At 34.5% G+C, this 18989-nt stretch overlaps 2 protein-coding genes and 1 long non-coding RNA gene across 5 annotated transcripts; 2 read left to right on the top strand and 1 right to left on the bottom strand.

Annotated features, from left to right (window-relative positions):
* Window positions 1–4822: 4822 nt before the first annotated feature.
* On the top strand, window positions 4823–7657 carry NdufA3 (NADH:ubiquinone oxidoreductase subunit A3). Its single transcript, XM_022071040.2, has 3 exons — window positions 4823–4945; window positions 6340–6492; window positions 7499–7657. The coding sequence occupies exons 1-3, from the start codon at window positions 4909–4911 to the stop codon at window positions 7555–7557; spliced, it is 249 nt and encodes an 82-aa protein (XP_021926732.1). The 5' UTR covers window positions 4823–4908; the 3' UTR covers window positions 7558–7657.
* Window positions 7658–7831: 174 nt separating this feature from the next.
* On the bottom strand, window positions 7832–8860 carry LOC110833244 (uncharacterized). The gene is made up of 2 exons (XR_015535475.1): window positions 8748–8860; window positions 7832–8293 (listed from the first exon to the last, which is right to left on the bottom strand). It is a non-coding gene; the product is annotated as an uncharacterized LOC110833244 (long non-coding RNA).
* A 147-nt stretch (window positions 8861–9007) lies between these two features.
* LOC110833241 (uncharacterized) lies at window positions 9008–18989 on the top strand. Of its 3 annotated transcripts, none has more exons than XM_087350263.1 (10): window positions 9008–9281; window positions 9714–10073; window positions 10566–11807; window positions 12268–12459; window positions 13154–13294; window positions 14154–14265; window positions 15484–15627; window positions 16470–16594; window positions 18109–18284; window positions 18442–18989. In XM_087350263.1, exons 1-10 carry the CDS (start codon window positions 9146–9148, stop codon window positions 18832–18834), a joined length of 3021 nt encoding a protein of 1006 aa, XP_087206389.1. In that variant the 5' UTR covers window positions 9008–9145; the 3' UTR covers window positions 18835–18989. The 3 variants fall into 3 exon arrangements, with proteins under 3 accessions (XP_087206389.1, XP_087206391.1, XP_087206390.1); XM_087350265.1 differs by having other exon boundaries at window positions 9010–9235; XM_087350264.1 differs by having other exon boundaries at window positions 9142–9394.

Genomic DNA, 18989 nt, shown 5'->3' with positions numbered 1-18989 from the left:
AAAACACTACGGACAATTGTTATACAACACGTCACCCAAGAGCTGAATGTCCACGTGTTTGTGAACGGTGTTTCTTTTCTTTCTTTCTTTTTCTTTTTTTTCCCATTACCACATATCTCTTAAATACCTGCCGGAACCCATTCAGTGAACCGATTCCCAAATTTAGTGAGTCACTCTTCGAGACATCACTTCTCTGTATTACATATGCACTGTAACTCATTTCGTATGATGAAAAACGTTTCTAAAATGTGCGGCAGTTTTAACTGATGTGTGATAAAAGTAGTGCCATACATTGAAAGGAGAAAGTAGAAAGTCTGCATTTATCTTGTGATAGAAATTGGTGCATTTTCCAGCACCGTAAATAACTGAGAGTTTGATATATTTTATTTTCAGGAAGCAAAAGTATACATTAAACATTTGTGTAATAACATGCAATAAACATTTTAGAAAAAAAAATACAGGTGAAAATGAGCAATGATCCCTTTATAATAGAATAAAATTTAGTTTTTGGGAGAACCAAAATATATTCCATGTTTCTTTTCTTCCTCGCTTTCTACAGTAACAGAAAGACGTGCCACATCAGAAATCATGAACATAGACTTTTATTCCGCACACACACACACACAGTTAGGTGCTTATTCTAAAAGTAACACTGTCCGATAAGGTCACTTCAGACAATATGAAAAAGAAAATTAATGTGCCTCACATATTCCTTGATAAAAATAAATTTGTACATGTTCGTATAGAATTTATTTTTCCGTCATAACAGATATCCTTAAATAAAATGAGTTCATACTTACAAGTTACTTTTACAATGTATTTTTTGTGTAAGCCTAGGATATTTCTACATTTTATAGCATTTATTAAGTTGGAATAACGATTCGCTGTATCACCCTGTTCTGAAGCAACTTGTCAATTTAAAGCACAAGCTACTGATCAGCCATTTGGAACTTTCTGATAGAGGACGAGTAGCAGCAACATTTCAATAGTAAATGATGGTACTCAAAGAACAATTTATATTCTGGACTTCCTTTCTTCATTTGTTCTCCGGTCTTCAAGACCGTATCTCGTGAAGCATGGATGCTTAGGACATAAACATTTTCCATAAATGTTTTTACTCAAAATCGTCTCTCGTGTTTAAATAGCATAATTCTTATTTCCTGTCTGAATGAACATACGCTCTACTAGTGGTGAAAATGTATTTTTCACATTACATGTCAACATGTTGGTATTAAAAATAACAGGAAATTAAAAGTGGTATGACATCCACCAAGTTTAATGAATATTCTCCAGTTTGTTCTAATGTTGTTATAGAAGAAACATATATAAACGTATGGATGTGATACCATCTACTTTTCCCAAAGAAAATAAAGATTACAAATCTATTAGAATAATTTAATGTTGTACGTTATCTATATAAATTGCTGTTAACTATCTCATTTTATCAAAAAATAGTTCACGCATCGAACAAAAATGTGACATATCGTGTTAATTTTTTTATTCTGCGAAGTTTCGGAATATGCAGTGTATCAATAAATACTGAATATGTAACATTTATTCAAACAAAACAGCATTCCGCCTTTAACGATAGCATTCTTCGAGTATATCATTAAAAGAAAATATCGTAAAAATTAATGTAAATTTTAATTAAATCCATTAAATTAAAGCGTGCCTGAAACGTGTGTAAATTGTAGGCACAATGAAACAGAATTGCCAACATAATAGGCGTTATGATACGACAGTCTGCAGTGGGACAAATAAATATATACATCTCAGACAAAGACAAACATCAGATTTTCAAGGTGTTAAGTTGCAATTTGACAGGGAGAACGTGTGATGACGTCATACTTATGCGGTACGTGTTTCCATGACAACGCCTGATGCAGGACCAGCAGTCTCTGTGAGAGCTGTTCGCTCTCCGTGCCTTGTTCACGGGAAAATGCTTTCTCGTCTGGAAGTAATTTCAGCTGTCTCACTCTCGCATATCGCGAGGCTGCTGTGCTACGAAACTCGTGTTCAAAGCTCAAAGCTACGAACTTGCCACAGTTCACTGCGCGAAACTTTGACAAGTTTAATTTATTACACTTTACAGACATTCTGTGAGCTTAAACCAGCTCAGAGCGATGACTCTTTCAGCGTAACCGGACTTCCCGTGACATAACTGGGACACATTATTATTATTAATTTCGTTTTTGTTGTTATTAATGCAATTGTTGTTGCCATCCAACTTGCCCCTCAACTTTTGATCACGTGTGTACAAAGACAACTTTCGATTTTATTCCCATTCACTTCTTTCTTTAACCATTGCAGAGTGAAATATGAGCGAGGAGAGAGATCCTTTTATTATTATAATTACTACTAACTTACTGGTATTATAAATTATTATTAAATAAATATTGAGCGGGTATATTAGTTTGTGATATTGAGCTATCAGTTTATGTATTCTACACGGAGAATCATTATTGTTATAAATATTCTGAACAATAGGCTACGTTTATCTTTAAGACAGCCATCTTCATACTCTCAGCCGTTAGAACTCGGAATCTAACTTATGTTCAATTTCTTTAAATTAATTTATTTTAGTAAATAAATTACACTTTGTCAAGAGGTAACAGTGTATTATCGTCATACCGTCTACCTGAAAAAAACATAAAACGTTCGATCTTCCAAGTAACGCTACGTTGTTAACTCTGTCTTCTGTGGTGTCATGTAGTCATGTATGTGATTACCTACGTTTCCCCTAATCATGGTACCCACTTACAAGACCACGCATCTCCATAACCCGGACGATTACAATCGACATCACTATGTGATCCTCAATCCTCAGTACCAAGAAGTTGTTTGTGTTGGTGGTAAAAATCCAGCACAGTTTAGGTAGAATATTAATAGTCTGCCTCCTTCCTGGATTTGAACCGGACACTGATAACAATCCTTGGCCAATTGCGAGCCGTACTTGATGCAGTTTCGTGATTAGAAATTTGTCAGTAGTGAAGGGATTGCAAGTGATTTTAATCACTTAACAAACATGGACATGAAACTATCACTCATTTTTCTGAATGCTTGCAGTCTTTGGAGAAAATTTCGGAATGTATCTTGCTAGGACCCCTGTTCCTTGGTTCTTCTCGAAATGTGTTCAAATAGGAAGATTTGATTCTTCGCATATTCAGGTTAAGACAAAAATTCTGTAATCCATAACATTATACTGTAAACATAAGATGTCCCATATTCGAAATTAGATGACAAAAAATTCTTTTATATGTAGTTTAAAACAATGAATGTTAATGTTTAATAAGTCGAGTTCATACTAAGCTTGCTGACATCATATACCGTTGCAAAGCTTGCAATGTGTCCTACACAGCTGTCGTAGCCGTAACTATATTACTTCATTCGTCTTCGATAGAGGGAGCCACAGAGCAGAGACTGAATGTAGTTGAGTTCAATAATCGATCTATATTTCAAAGTCGAAAGACACTGGTAAAATCGATCAGTCAGAGTCATGTTATATATCAATCGACAGCCAGCTTTTTTCTCTACACGGCTACTGGAGCCAGAATACATAAACCACAAGGTCAGTCGCTACGTAGAAGGAGAAATCTTAGCGCGCATTATGCGAGCGTGCTCGGCACTCCACGCTGAAGGGTTTTAATAAGTCGAGTTCTCAGTACAGAAGGCTGCTTCAGCCTAACTTCTGGGACAGCGAATATCAATAAGTTGTAATCGAGGCAACAGACCTCGTTTTTCCGGTTTCCAAAAATATTTCTTTTTATTCTAATTACGAAAATACTCCCAAACACTGGTTCATTTCGTCCATTGAAAGGAAAAGTATAGCGATAACTTTAAAATTGCACCACCAACAATCCGGTCAGCCAGTGCTTCCTACATAGTATCTTGAGCTGGTGTCGATCAAATTAGTTTGGCAGCAGGCGCAAACAGGTTTATAATTTCGTACGTGAACATTCTTTAAATTGGGTACTTTATGATTAAAAACCATGCACTCGACCTTCTCGTCCTCCATGTTGCAGTTCATATTCCGCTCTTCTCCACGACCAATTCAACAAAGCGTCGCTTGCTTACGAATCGCTAAATTGAATTCCTCTGCTAATTCCATTTTGTCGGTACATGAACATTGGCTTCCGCTGCGGGAAAAAGCAACTGATGTCTAACCTCTTCAATGAGCAAGTCCCCTCTTGTCATATCATACACTAGCAGCCATCCAGCGGATTTACAAGTCGAAAGTACGTACTGCATGAGAAATGTAACTTCTACAATTTCCAGGGTTTTTATACCATGGTTAGACAAATGTTACCAGAGCAGCTTTATGCCATTTTTCACTGTTGGAGTAATCTCTGCTCTGAATATCAATATCTGATTATAACAATTTCGGATTATTTTTGTGCCTGATGATTATCGCTGTTTTCTCATTTATGTGGATCCGTAAGGCTGTTCGCATTGCTTGTAGGAAAATAACCGGGTACATGAAGTACTTAATTATTTTACGTTCTTTTACCTACATTTACTGACGTCTATTGCTGAGAATATTCGCTCTTTCCTGAAACTTGTCTGGACCCTCTCTCTTTATTGAGTTGTAAATTATTGTCTCTTGCCCAAACTGTGAGTCAGTCAATGGCCTTGCGTAATATCTGTTCCTTTTGCACCTATAAATATGTGGGCGTGTGTGTTTGTAATTTGTTACTATTATTATGTCGTGGTATATCACCGCTTTAACAAGCAGTGAAATGACGTTTCTAGCGCCAGCGGAATCGTGTGGCCTAAATGTGAATCAACTGCTGACCATGCAGTGTTAAATCCAAGTATCTATGGATCTAATCCTTTGCCAGGTAGTTGTCACAGATATCTTTATCCAAGAGGCTTTCATTGCAAAGAAGTCGAAAGACTGCTGAAACCAGAATGGCGCGTTTAGTGGGACTATTTAAGGGCAAAACGGGTAAGTTTTGTAACTTCAGAATGTGATATTGTATGTTGCGTTTTAAATTTATCGTTAATTTAAAATGCATACTTTTCACTATATTTTATATGAATCTCCGTTCATGGTCATGTTGACTTACAATGTTCCAGAATGAACTCCAGATGAATTGTACACCTCCAACATCACCTTACTCTTGAGAATTATGCATTACAGTCTATGTACTTGCTTATGAGGGTGACTCCCAGTACAAGGCTTGATGCTTAGTTGTGGATAAAAATAAAGTACATTCCATCTCGTGTTATAATCCTTTTCAGAATATATGAATACTGTCAGCTGTAACATCATACTGTTGCTACTGCATCCCTCAGAATCCCAGTTAGGACTCATTCTTCTCACTGATCCTCTGTGAGATTTCACATGTACTATTGACACAGTGGTGATTTCAGCAATGTTGTCAGTCATTCATCTAGCCCTCTTGGATGACCTCCGAAGAATGGGCAATAGTCTTTTCCATACAAGCTGTTAGTGACCTGTCTCTCATTAATTGTCCAATGATTGTTGATCTTACTTGACCATTTGTACACTTCTACCATGTCCTGATCATGTCTTAAGTTTATGTGAAAGTCTTGCTCATTTACATACAAAACTTATATCTTCTTAATTTTCTAATTGTTTGTTGGCACATAGTTTTGAAATTTGCAACATTCACCAAACCAGAGAGACAGTGTTGCCTTTCATATGTGCTGTATGTTGAATGCACACCAGAATATTTTCTGCTTGGCATAACTGTTCTGAGATTTTAGGTTCTTATTTCTGTGAAGATGTTGGTCTTTTGGTTTGTAAAGTTGTGTGAATTTGTAGACAGATAACCAATATGTTTCTCTGAATTTTTAGTATGTATGTATAAATCCATTATGAACCAGAAGACCAACATTGGTAAAACTGTTGATTTTAAATTGACCACAGTCCATCCATATGTGCTTTATAAAGGGTTCCTTTATGATGGGTTATACTAACTCCTTTTTCTGTTGATGTTGAATGATGCTGTGTACATTTTCTTGAGCCAAGGCTTGTTGAATTTTAACACACATCACAAACTGATAAACAGTGCAGATTGTAACTATTCAGTGATGTCTTCAAGTCTCTGTAAAACATTGTGTGAAAACAATATAAATTTGTAATATGTGGTTACAAATAATTTGTAACAGCATATTTCCCGCCTCTTTTCAATTTTCATCCATGTTTCTAATTTTTGGAGATGAAACCTAGATGTTTTGAATGTGTCAGCATTTATATCTTACATATTCAAAACATTATTCCACATGTTAGTTAAAGGTTAAATAAGTTGTTAATACACTTCTGTTGTAATTATTTTGGTGAGATAAGTTGATGAACAAGCATTTTTATTCCAGTGATTGGTGTTTTTAAGCAAGGCTGGAATGAAATTCCTGAAATCATTGCCACTACAGCTTTGGCTGTGTTTGGGTTGGGCTTGGGTGTAGTTGGTCTTTATAATTATTATTCTAAAGATGGAGACAACAGGAGATACAAAGTTGATTATATAGGTAAGCAGACATTAACTAAAAGTATTTTTTGTATAATTTAATAAATTAGGAATCTTAGCATTTACCATTAAAAAAGTAGTTTATATTATAATTTATATTTTTTCTGCAAAAATAAATTTACTCCCTTGTGGAAAGCTGCCCTTACTCTTGAGACCAGCCAAGTGTTCTGTTACATGAAGCCCCTAACATAGTATCAGGGTTGTGATAATGTGCTGTTTAGTCAGTGCTGTTAGACACCTCATGGAGTGGAAAATTGAAATTTGGAGGAAAACCTCCAGTGCCACTCTGTTCACCACAAATCTCTGTTTAAGTTACCTGTGATAGAACTGAAGGTTTCTGTAGTGAGAAATTGGCATAGACTTTTTTATTTCATTTTTGTAATTTGCTTTACAGTTAATAAAAAAGTTTAGCATATAAACATTTTATGAATGATGAATAAATAAGATTGGCAAATTGTTAAAAATATGAACGGTTATTCCAAAAGCTTGCAATATGTAAAAAAATATGAAAATATTGAGACAACCACAGTTTAACAGCAGCACAGGCCAGTCAAATGACAAAACAGGACTGAACATGATCTCACTATTGTTGCCTTGTTTTGTGAACTGTTGTTAAATGTGCAGAAATACATTTGAACTCAGTGTCATGACACACCGATTGAGAAGCACTGGCACGGAGTGTAAAGTATTTGCTTCAAAGATGTTCAGAAATTCAGGTGATATTTTGGAACTGAAATAAGAGTTTTCGATATTACAGCTAATCAAATACTGTAAATATGAATCATTTCTGTGGAGCATGTGCACGCATGCACTCACATACAAACTAAAATAACAGGTGTATTTTACTTCATTATGAAGTGTACTTTGAAACATGTATTCTGTATTTGCAGTGAACTCTAGCATCCTGAGTATGAAATAAAGAAATAGCTTATAGATTAGAATGATTCTAAATATGTTATGTGTATGTACTTTATGCACCAACTTATTGTGTCACATTTCCTTTACAGTATACCGCCCAGATGATCCACGAGCTGCAAAAGTTAAAAATGATGGCAAAGGGCTGTAGTTTTCATTTCCACAATTGGATTCTGAAATTGTATATAGAATGCTTTATAAAATTAATATCCTTTGTTAGGGATTGAAAATAAAGATGTTGTTTTCTTTTCCCCAGTGTTGTTACTCATTTCCTCACATAGAAACAGTTGTTCCATCATCGGGCCTTTGCTTTGGACTTGGGATAAACTGTATACTGATTGGACTGAGGAAGTTTAGTACAGTTCATATCTTCACAACCTGTCTTTTAATAACAATTTTGATATATTATTTCTAGGTATTTGAAGTTAAATTTTGTATGCATTTATTGTATCTTTCATGTGTGTTACATAATTCATACTCTGTGTAATTCTTCCATTTTGTATGTATTACCTTCAACAACAGAAAAGACAACTCAGTACCAATAGTTCTTTCCATTAGTATGAAGATACAGTTTAATTGTTAACAAAGCTATTTTTTCTTGCATTTCTCTAAATATACACTACAGAAAAATGTTTGTAATAAAGAAGTTAGTGAAATATATATTTTATATAATATGGAAATTGTTGCGCAGTGAGTCATTTTTTAGAAATGTCATTGCATTCATTTTGAGATTCATGTATTCTACGCCTTCCACATGCCAATTCGCTCTGGCTTCAGCACTGTGAGAGCTGTCTGCTGCAGGTAAGATAAATGACATGAGAAACTTCTGACATTTGAGGCACAGCATTGCAGTGGAAGCAGTCATTTTTGTTGTTCCAGTATCATTCCTGTAAACAGTAGTGGCTATTTTTGTAAACAAATGTGTGTGAAAAATTTGCCTTTTGTTGCAATGGAGGTTTGTTCCCAGTTTGCATTTACAATGCACAGTTTTGATGCCTGTGCCTGTAGAATGTATAGACTAGTAGGGCAAGCTACTGAACTGCCAGCATATTGGATGAGATGTACACAGAGATGACAGCACAGGGAAAAATGTCTTCTGTAGAAGTTTCTTAACGTTTTCAGAGGTGTTTGGTGCCCTGGTCATGGATGCAGCTAGCACCTCTGGAATAGTAAACTTCTACCAGACTACATGGTATAACAAACCCAGAAAACAGTCTTCTTCCTACTCATCGACACCTAGTTTCCAAGCATTTCACGTAACTTGTAACATTCAAGTGTCATGGGAATCAATAAACATTTCAATACTATGCAGTCTACCGAAACACCGGTTTAAGTATTTACCATGTCGAAAAGTGAACCAAGTGAAGGTGTAAACCATGATCTGTATTGTATCTACACATAATGTATGTGCAAAATTTATGGCAATTCATAAAGGCAAATTTCTGTGGTTCATAGATGAGCTCGTTCCTGTACCTATAATTTGTGTTTAGCGACAGGAGCGTTCTCTTGTAGATAAACTCTGAACTATGTCTTGATTTTATTGTGGGTTGAGCCATGTAGTCTGTAAAAATTGATTTATGATTGAAATGCGCTTATGGCCACTATCAACTGGCAGAATGTACGAACTGCGAGGTGCACAGTGCTTGTCTGCCTGCTTCCTTTCGATTATGTGTAAAACTTGAAATCTCGCCTTGTGTACTCCTCACCTGTTGTCTCTTCCGAGAAAATGGGATTTAAATATGAACGTTACAAAGTGTATATTCTTGAGAAAGGTGTATGCACATCAGTTTCTTTTTGTGTTGGAGATACGGAAGTTTCATAACTCAGTGGTAAATAAATATCAGATAGGAGCAGGCGTTGGTTTTCAAATCCAAAGTTAGTTGAAGGATAGGTTCAGTGAATAATGATACAAAAACAAGCAAAAGTTCATGATATGTTAAAAACCATAACAATTATTGAAACAATTTTGTTGCGCGTTAGTGCTCCAGGTACTTTTCGATAAATGTATGCTTGAATGGCCTAAATGTTTCCGTGTATTTGTGGTTGTTGATACAGTTCACTAAAATAACATGACCATGATTTTCCTACCCGAAACTAACGCAAGCCAGGGATATAGAGCATGTCATAGCACAACATTTACTTGTTTCTAATATAAATTACGTAGATATGAAGAAATTCAATTCAAGGAATTATTAATTTCTTTCTTAGAACTGGAAAGCAGCAATTATGAGTAAAAATATGCAAATCTTGAATTTAATGTATTTGTGTATGAGTTTATTTTGGTGCACAAGTTTTTTTATGTTTCAGGTTTGATGAGAATGGATGATGTGGATGATACATTTATGCCATTATCCATAAATGGCATATCATTGACATCAAGAAATGATGATATTTCATTGTCACAAGTATCATCCACAAGTCGCTTATCACGATCTTATATGAAAAGTAGGAAAAGTACTGGGTATTGGTCTAAAAGTATCTGTGTTGGAAGTACAGTAGAAAGTATGGTAACCAAAGTAGGTATGAACCAGTGTAAAGATTCACATCGTCAGCCTAGTGCAAATAGAGTGCAGTTCTGCCCAGTGTGCCAAGCACCATTTGACATTATGAAAGTTTATCCTCATGTACATGTACATGAGTGCAACATCAAGTTTGATGAGCTGGAAGGTAAGTATGCATGACTACAACTGATATAGATAACACAGAATTAAATGTTATACTTCCCACTCAACACAAATAATGTTTATGTTGTAGACCCTAGAGATATTCACAGAATATATTAGGAAGTCAATTGTAGTCTTTTATGGTTGCCAGTATTTGACTACATTGATATATCTCAATCTCTCCTTTTCCCTATGTCACAGTTGGATTGCAGTGGTATGTATGATAAAGGTTTGGAAAATGGTACCTTTGTTGGTTTCTGTGAAACTCTTAAACTTGTAACACAATTTTTTTAGCTTGAACATATGAACATCAGTACCATAAAAATGGTAAACGGTAATGTAAGAAGAAAGAATTTTGTTATATGCATCTAAGTTTATTATCATAAACATAGTACACTATTTGACCATTATTTGTTTTAATTTATGTGATTATGAGTATAAGAATTTAAGAAATCTATATGTTATAGGACTGATTTTTGTATTTTGTGTATTTCAGAATGCCCTTTGGGAGAAACCTGTTTTAATGTTAGTCTTCATCACTATCGAGATTATGCTCACACAGCCTTGGCAAAGATGAGAGCTTCCAAGGACCATCTGCCACAATGTCTACAGTATGCTACTTCAGAGAAAGTAAACAAAATTAAGCATAAGGAGGAACAGTTATTATTAAGCCCACTTACTCCTTTGACCAGTAATAGAAGTATCAAGAGAACTAGTAATGATGTCCAATGGCATACCCCAGCTCACAAAAAGAAATTGTTTAGTAATGAAAAACAATTATGCAGTGTCAGAAGGGGTGATTGTAACAATGTTCTGTTGCAGAAATGTGACTTCGATCAAACGTGTGTTGAAAATGCGGTTAGGAATATCGAAATAGTGGATCATGTAATTGAAGATTTACATTTGGAATCATTTGCGAGTGACAAGAAGGATGAAATGAAATTAATTAGAATTAATGGAAGAAAATATGCACTTCCAAATGAAAGAACTAGTAGTGATCTTAAGTTCTGTGATGACAATTTGAAATCTACAGTTGAGAGTGGTAAATCTGAAGGGAGCAAGTCAAACATATTGACTACAGTTGATCACAACTATACTACTGATAAATTAGGTACAAGATGTGGTGAAAACAGTAACATTGAAACTCGTATATTACCTTGTAAAGTGGAGTCAGATTCTGAATGTTTACATGAAGTCGGGGCTACCATGTCAGTAGTTTTGTCAAAATCGAAACAGAGTTCAGGTGATGATGAGAACAAATTGAGGACTCCAGTAAAAGTAGATGCTAGCTGTAGGGAAATAGGTTGGGAAACAGTAGAAATTGCTGCATTGCCAGATACTGAAGTGGGTGATGTGATGATCTCCCTTTGTAAGTGTTCAAAGACTATGCAGGTAAATTGCTCACTTTCACAAGAACATACAACAATTTTTTCTGATGAGAGAGTTACAAAGAAGAAGGAATTGGAATCTAAATTCTTTTCAAATGTTAAGGAGCTGAAATTACCTTACAACAGGTCTAAGAAGGAAGTCGCAGAAGTCCCACACCGTCAGATGTCAATAACATCATATTTTCAGTCATCACGTTCTGAAAGATCCTCTGCTGATGGTGGTACTAAAGGTGTTAAAAGTACCAACTCTTCTGTTGTAGCATCTCAAGACTCACATTTCTTTAAACCATATGATTTGAATACAGCCAGGAAAGATTATGTAGGAAATTCATGTGATGTACCAAATCATAGTAAGTGTTTGAAACATACTTGTTTTATATATTTCCTGTTATTCCCTCTCCTCTTCCTAAAGTTCTTTGTTTTATTAACTGATGTGCACTGACATCTCTTGGAAAGGATAGGCTTTATTATGAACATGATTGCAGGATTTCATTCATAGTTACTGAGGGAGTATGAGTGTTTAGTAAACCAAAATATATTTTCTGTTTCGCAGTTCTGGTTTTTAATATATATAGACTTTGTCTCAGTGAAAGTAGAATGCCAGAAGATTTTGAGCCTTAACAAATTTCTTGTAATGCAATCACAGTAGCTGTTACCAGTCTGCTGGGTCACTCTGAAAAAACTTCCTGTACTTTCAGTATGTGTGACCCTGTTTGATAACAGCTCTAAAGAGGCATAAGAATTTATTTTGATTGTTACATGTAATAAAGCCTTATTGGTTTGTTTTTAATTATTAAATGTTATTTGCAGATAAAGAGTTTGTTGTGACACATTGGAAGCAGCTTCTGCATGGAATGAAACAGAAAGGTTTATCTACTATGAATGTGATTAATGACAGCAGCTTAACTATCACGTCCAATAGTCACACTAGTGCCAGTAGTTTACACTCACTGCAGCAGTATTCAGGAAAGAAGACTTGTCCCTACTATAAAAGAATTCCAGGTAAAATACTTAACACATAATTACTCTAATTACTATTATCTAATTCCAGTATACATATTAATTTGTTTATACTTACATTTCATTATCTCATGTTTGATTAAATTTTGATTTTCCAGATAGTTTATAAACATTTCTAGAATTTAGGGAATATAGTTGGTATTACAGGTATATGGACATTTTGTATTTTAAGAAATCCAAATTGTAAATTCAGTGAACATCTGAGATGTAATGAAAAAGTGAATTTGTATATTGTAACATAGAGGTTTCATTATCAGAAAGCTTTAATATCTAAGAGGAAGTGCATGTGTGTAAGTATATTACATTGTATTGTCTTACACAATACTTTATTAATCCTTTACAACTGACATTTATATGTCGTGTATGAGAAACTTTTGTTCGCACAGGAACAAAAGTGTAAAGTGACTTTTTTTTGCTATTAAGGAGTACTTGAAGTAAACGTTATGGTGTATTTCACATGATAGCTAGGTTTGTTGTCAGAAAATATATATCACGTACATGAATAAAGAGAAATATAATATTCTATAATAACAGAAATACATTTACCAATGTGGAAGCAAATACAAAAATTAAGATATCTTGAAAATGCACTAGTAATTCTTTTAATTATTCAGGAGTTTAAAATTGTATATGTTGTCATTTGTAGGTTTTTTAACATTCTGTTTAATTGTTTCAGACACATCATTCGTGGTGGATGCATTTCAATATGGCATTATCCCTGGAATATCACATTATTTTTTGTCACACTTCCATTCTGATCATTATGGAGGACTGAGAAAATCATTTTCAAAGCCGATCTATTGTAGCAGAATAACAGGTACGGAAGGTTTCCAAAATGAAAAGCATTTTTCTTACTGCTATTATATGAGTCTTCTTTTATATGTTTTATTCATGACAGACTGTGAATTTATCATAATATTTGCCCTTATCACTAGTATGTATTAACCTTTACTGTCATCACATTTAGTAGTTTTGATTTGAAGTATATATCAGGTTATGACTGTGACTGTTTAGGTGCATATTTTTATTTCTGGAGGTTTAAGTTTTGTTAATAGTGGCTGACTAGTGTAAAGGTGTTTTTGTTACTTATTAACGTGTGACTTTCTGTGGGTGGAATAGAAATTATTATGGATACTAGTCCTTGTTGCTTCTCTGATGCTGTCATTTATTCTGATGGTTTTCTAACACATGGTTCTTACTTCTCTTTCCATAAGTGCATAACTTTTGTCAGTATCTTTTATAGAGCGATTTATGAGAACGTTGGCCATCGTTCTTAAAACACAATTCTGATTTTATAGCAGTTTCTAAGCCAAATTTTCTAAATGTTCTTAGTGTCCAATATACTTGCTACCTAATTTTGGCTTTGAATTAGGGTTTCTGTTTGTAAGCTTAAGATTCCTGATTGAGATCTATATGATTGGACATTGGCCTTCAGATATTTTATGATTTTCATGGCCTTGAAATTTATGTGGTAGTACCTCAGAGTAGGCCTTGTCATGCCTCTGTTCTTATTCAATTTTATTTGTCAAATTGCAGTGAACAAAATGTGACCTTTGCATTTGCAGTTTGTAGTGTTATATAAGTGTGACACATATGTACATTTAGCCTTTTCCTCTTGTGTATGTTAACATGATTGCATCATTATCATTTTAATTTTCTTTTTGTCTTTTGTCTAGCTGCTTTAGTAAAAATGAAACTTCGTGTGGATGAGAGGTACTTGCATGTGTTAGACCTGGATGTACCCCAAAATATTAATGATGTTCTGGTCACATCAATGGATGCCAATCAGTAGGTATATTTATTTTATTCAAGCAATATTATTTTTGTGTGTTCTCTTAACTAATTTCTTGACCAGTTCTTAACTTTTTTCACATTGTGATGCATGTTATGTGCTTTCCAGTTGATCTATTATGTAGGGAATTTCCATTTTCCTCATACTTATCTCAGTTTTCAGATCTCCTTTCTCCACCATACTATTCTTACCCTCATTTGAATTGTTTGACGTATGTATGTTTTTCCCTTTATAAAAGTTAGTGGTTTTCTTTCTTTAAAAACTCTTCATAGCACATTGACGATGTTCTTTGTTAATGGTTATTGTTTGATGATGAGTAAAAGTATTAGTTACTCACAAGTACTGTACTCCATAGTCAGATTGTTTTTAGGTTGTATACCAAATTAAACTATGTCCACACAAGATTTCACATTCCACACCATAGAGTTAAAATAAGTAGTACGTATGAAATATCGGGCTTCCATGACATTAGTTTATATTATCCCATTTCTTTCTGAAGTTGGCCAATTTGATAATGCATGTTTATTACTGGGTTCCTTGAAGTAATATCTTGAGATAAAAATTATGTTCTTTTTGTGTGTCAATATCTTACACAGATGTTACTAATTACTGTTTGCAGTTATTTGTCCCAGACTGTTTGATGCATTTTCCATTAATCTACAGAGAAACTGCTTTAAGTTTGCCACTAATTGCAAGGTAGATAAGGATGCAGTGAAGTACTTGATTCATAAATTGGAAACTCAGCTTTACACATGAAATTTGTGTGCATAAAATTAATGGTTTTGCAACTAATATGCTTAATCAGTAAATGTTTTATATATATATAAAGGAAGAAAGCATGGCTGTAGGAATTTATAATATCATTAAAATTGCAGTAAATTCATAAATGTGGGACACTAATTAAATTATCTGTTCTTTTGTAAGAATTATAATTTTATCCTTGTAATGGGGCTGTCACTGTTTTAAACTGTCTGTCAGGGAATCCCCAGTACATTCAGTGCCATTTTAACCATTGAAGCCAGACCTCATCAAAATATTAATTGAGAAATCATTTCATACTTCTACAAAAACATAATACTTCTCCATTACAAAGACTGATTGGTCAGTGCTGTTTAAATGGCTGGCACACACAATTGCTGCTGGCCTGTGAAGGGTTAAAGTAATGAACCAAGATCCTATGATTATTTTTAATAATTAATTTCTTTACTTTTCAGCTGTCCAGGTTCTGTCATGTTTCTGTTCCAGCTTCAGGATGGCCGAAATTTTCTTCATGTTGGTGATTTTCGAGCTGACCCAAAAATGGAGTCATACCCATGCTTCTGGAACTCTGAGATAGATAAACTGTACCTTGACACCACGTATGTTTATTTTCATACTGCATACCTTCATACACAAACTAAAATAAATAGTCCCATTTTAAAGAGGGCCTGGGAAGAGTCCTAAGTGATTTCATGTGAGATTCATGATGAATGATGGGAACAAGTTCTTCAGTTTTCTCCTGATATTCATCATTTCACCACGTCTCCATAGTCATCTATTACCACCCTGTTAGCTGTGTGATAGCCCTGACCAAATATACATTATCGTACCCTTACTCTGAAGTTTGGAGCTTCATCTCTGACCTGGTAATTGGTAGATTGGTCTTGGGATAAAGGTAGTTTGGTTTTTAATTTTTAATTTTAGTATTAGATTAAAGAGTTTTGGTGTCTTATGCTGTGTAATAAAATACCAAGTATTAGACTAATTAATCTCTGTAGATATGCCATCATTTAAATGTGCGTAATTTGGGTTCCAGTTCCAATTCTGATACGTCAAGCCTTTTAAATTATTACTTCCTTCATATCAGTCCACCATTTTTACATTTAGGCAAGTATCAAGTATGTACAAAGATGACTGTCTTCTGGGTTGTTGCACCATGTAGTTCCCATGATAAAGACAATAAGCACCTGTGCTACATAAGCCAGTTTCTGTGAGACTACATGGAACAACATACCAGAAGACTAGTCATATTCATACTCACTGTCATGAAAACCTGAAATCTCACCAAGTATCATATAAATTTAAACGGAGTCACAAAATGAGGAATTGTTTCCAAATACAATGTACTACCTGTCATTAACCTCATTAATACATCCTGAACATTGCTGCCAGCTGGTATAGACTGGAACCACTGTATTCCATTAAATTTGTTCTGCTATAGGTATTGTGATCCAAGATACAGTTTTCCAGTGCAGTCGGAAACAATCACAAGAGTGGTAGAACTGGCGAAAGAACATCATAGAATGGTGCCTTCTACATTGTTTGTTTGTGGTACCTATACATTAGGTAGGTTTTATATTTGTTTTTGGATGTGGCCAGCATTAGCTCAATGGATAACATCTGAAGATATGACAAAATATATTCTTAAAAAGATGTGTATGAAGGTTAAACATTAGTTTGCACTTATTATTCACAGCTTTATTGTCCTTTACCATATTTACCTAAGTACCACACACATTTCTTCTGAAGCTTTACAGTATATTTGATGATTTTATTTGAGTACCAGCAGATGATGCTGTGCAAGGATATATACAGAACATATCAGTAGATGTGGCAACATCATTTACATAAGTTGTATAGGCCATTAGCAAAGCAAGAAGCTTGAGCTACAAAACTTTTTCTTGCAGTAGGAAGGAAGGAAGGAGTAGGTGTGTATTGCTACTTGTTGCCAATCATTATAATGCAGAACTTGCTAAATATAGCATTCATAACCATGCTGCTCCATCATTTACAATAAGTTTTAATACTGTTTGGGTAATCATAATTACTTCTGTAGAAAATGTATGACACAAAATGTCTGATCATTTGTTGTCTGTTAGGAACAGAGATTTTAATACAAGCAGAATCATGCTATGACCAGAACATTCATTTTGAGTAAATGTTGCATCTGAGACGGTAGAAAAGAGATATCTTTTTCTACAAAGCAACATTGACTGGCAGGCTTTTCATGGGCAAAGCAAAATTTCCAGGGATAGAAGATTAGCTATCTTCATTAATTGTTCATGCTACTACAATTGGAGTTGGACCTTCCACATTAATTTCATTCTGTATGAGATTTTAAATTCGCATGGTGAGAAGTATGAAGATGGCTTTCTTCTGGGATTTTACACCATGTAGCCTGGTAGATACTGACTGAAGTTTTAGATGAGCTTACTGCCTACATCATTCAAGACTGCAGTACATTAACCTTTCGTCTATCACAAAAACTGGTCTATTCTGGTTTTGGAAGAAAAGGAACTGTTGTGCAACATCTGGACATTTCATTATGTATGGCATTTTACCAGTGCAATATAGAATTTAACTAGGAGGAGGATTTATAATATTTGTAAATATCTAAATATTTCTTGTACATTGTTTTATTTCTAATACTGAACATGATAGGCTAATTCCTTTCTTTCCCCATAAGCTGTAAAGTATACCAAACACAGTTTTAATAGTTTTCTACAAATGTGCCCCCATATTGAAAGGTGCTTTGTGGATCTACATATCTCACATGTGTACATACAAGCAACCAATAGTATATATTGGGCAGTATTAATATGTTTCATGATATAGATTTTTGGCAACTTTTTTTATTAATTATTATTAGTTTTTATTTTCATTACTATATTTATGGTTCTCAGTAAGAAGGGCTTAGGTCAGTACAAACAGTATTTGGCACGTGCCCTTTATACTGAGCACTGAAGATTTAACCTTTTAACAGCCGCCATTTCCATCTCACTAATTGAGGAACATTATTGCACACTGCAGTTAAAGGTATTGGATTGATTTAAATTGCCTTTATTAATTAAATTTTACAGGGAAAGAGAAGGTGTTCTTGGGGATTGTGGAAGCTTTGAATTGCAAATTATGGGCCCATTCAGATAAACGCAAAGTCTTGGAATGCATTGATAATCCAATCATCAATGAGAGATTAACAAATAAACAGTGGGAAGCCTGCGTCCATGTGTGCCGCATGTGTGATATAAATATGAGTGTAAGTTGAGTTACATTTACATAAGTAAGTACAACTTGTCACCCATTTAAAAATACATAGTGTATAATAACATTTTTATATATTTGTAACATATAACTATTGCAGTATAGCAAAATATCTGTCTCTACAGGAATTAATGAGAAGACTTTTTTTTCAGTTCCTCACAAGGTATTTAGAACAGCATCATGGAGTATTCACTGATATTGTGGCATTCATTCCTACTGGTTGGGAGATGAGTCGGAGGAATAAGAATGCTGGCAATGTCAGAAGAACTCAGTATGGAAAAGTAACCATCTATGGTGTACCATATAGTGAACATTCAAGTTTCACAGAGTTGAAGAGGTTTGTACAGTTTTTGAAGCCAGCTGAAGTTATACCAACAGTGAATGTGGAACGTTCTGCAAATGCCGTGACAAAATATTTCAGGCAGTGGTTGTCTGAATCTCCAATAACATCACTGAAGCAAAGGAATGAGCGAGACCAGTTTGTTCAGCAGAAAATGTCTCGATATTTTCAATCTCAAATGATACCAACAGGTGAAGACTTGTGACAAGAAGATGTGCTCTTGTTTTATAAGTATATCCTGGAAATTGGCCCTTTTTTATACATATTACCTGATTGGTGATTTAAATTAAAGTTAATTTACACAAATATAAGGAAACCCTTTATGTTTAGATGTCTCAAAAATATATAAAATTACATGTC

This window comes from Zootermopsis nevadensis, unplaced genomic scaffold (assembly GCF_977971745.1).
Source record: "Zootermopsis nevadensis isolate Lab colony 2312 unplaced genomic scaffold, Znev_1.0 Znev_ptg000017l, whole genome shotgun sequence".
Classification (NCBI taxonomy): domain Eukaryota; kingdom Metazoa; phylum Arthropoda; class Insecta; order Blattodea; family Termopsidae; genus Zootermopsis; species Zootermopsis nevadensis.
Note: the sequence above shows the minus strand (reverse complement) of the source record. Positions and strands in the feature narration are given on the sequence as shown.